Raw genomic sequence first — 1,139 nt, forward strand, 5'->3', positions numbered from 1 at the left:
CTCCATTCAAAAAGTCCAATGTCCTCTGTCTATGTACAAAATTTTGTTCCGAAGCTCTATGTACAAAATTTTGTTCCGAAGCCTCGTCTTACACAATGTGAAGCTATCGAACTCATGAAAATATGAAAATTTTATTAAAACATCTAACGATGAAATTGTATGTACTTTTTCTGCCATTCCAAACACATCAACATAAATTCGATACAAGTTATTAGGTCTCTGTTTACTATAGATTATGAATTAGCCCTGTCACTCTACTGAAATTTCAAGTTCTTAAGCAGCCACCCTCAAAGAGAGTCAAATTTTCAAGGTGTGGACATGGGCTTCCTCGTGCTTCAGTGCGTCTTGCAAAATGCTGCCCTCTTCGATCACCATCTGCAAAGGACAAACTCCCAAGCCGTCCGCCACAGCAAGCCATATGTCCCTCATCTGCGACCTGAACTCCGCGGCGTCTACGACGCCGTCGTGGTCAACATCGAACTGCTCAAACACAGAGTCATACAGCGCGTCCAGCTCATCGGGCGTCTTCTTATCAGGCATACCCAGGTGCGATTCGATGAGGCGCATGTCTTCCAAGGCGGGGCGGAGCTCAGAGCGGGAGAGGGAGCCGTCACGGTTAGCGTCGATCTGGTGGAAGCGAAAGTCGATGGCAGCGTGAAAAGCGTCGACGTCTTCGACGAAGTGACGGATGGTGGAGCCATCGAGGATGGAGACGGACATGGTTGGGCTATGGGATGGGGAAGGGGGTCTGAGAGCTTGGGAGAGTTCTGTGGAAAGCGACGAAATGGTTTGTAAAGAACAGCCAAAGCCTCTATTTATCTATCTTCAAACCTTTGCTTTTTTACATATTGCATTTCTTTTACTCAAATGCTTGCTTTCTAACGCATTTCGCTTTCTCAATTCGCTATCCTTTCTTTAAAAATCTCCAGCTTTTATCCCTGCCACTAGCAAAGGCTTTTAAGGCCAGCACCCATTCCGAATGAGAAGAATCAAGAATTATTTAATTTGTAGAAATGATTTTTTCTACGCCGAGGCACCCTTTTAGAATGAGAAAAATCAAGAATTCTTTAATTTGTAGAAAATGAATTTTTCTATGAAGACGGCATGTTTATTAGATGGTGCATGCAACTTTCAATGTT

General features: G+C 43.8%; 1 protein-coding gene across 1 annotated transcript; it reads right to left on the reverse strand.

Moving 5' to 3' along the window:
- Nucleotides 1–297: 297 nt before the first annotated feature.
- LOC147903617 (uncharacterized) lies at nt 298–720 on the reverse strand. The gene has a single exon (XM_087372188.1). It carries the CDS (start codon nt 718–720, stop codon nt 298–300), a length of 423 nt encoding a protein of 140 aa, XP_087228314.1.
- Between the last annotated feature and the right edge of the window lie 419 nt (nt 721–1,139).

This window comes from Dipteris shenzhenensis, chromosome 3 (assembly GCF_047967505.1).
Source record: "Dipteris shenzhenensis isolate YYH24624 ecotype China chromosome 3, Dip_SZ_1.0, whole genome shotgun sequence".
In the NCBI taxonomy this organism is placed as follows: Eukaryota; Viridiplantae; Streptophyta; class Polypodiopsida; order Gleicheniales; family Dipteridaceae; genus Dipteris; species Dipteris shenzhenensis.

Bases quoted from the DNA above. Each gene is read 5' to 3' on its own strand.
- LOC147903617 (XM_087372188.1), bottom strand. From the start codon at position 720: ATGTCCGTCTCCATCCTCGATGGCTCCACCATCCGTCACTTCGTCGAA.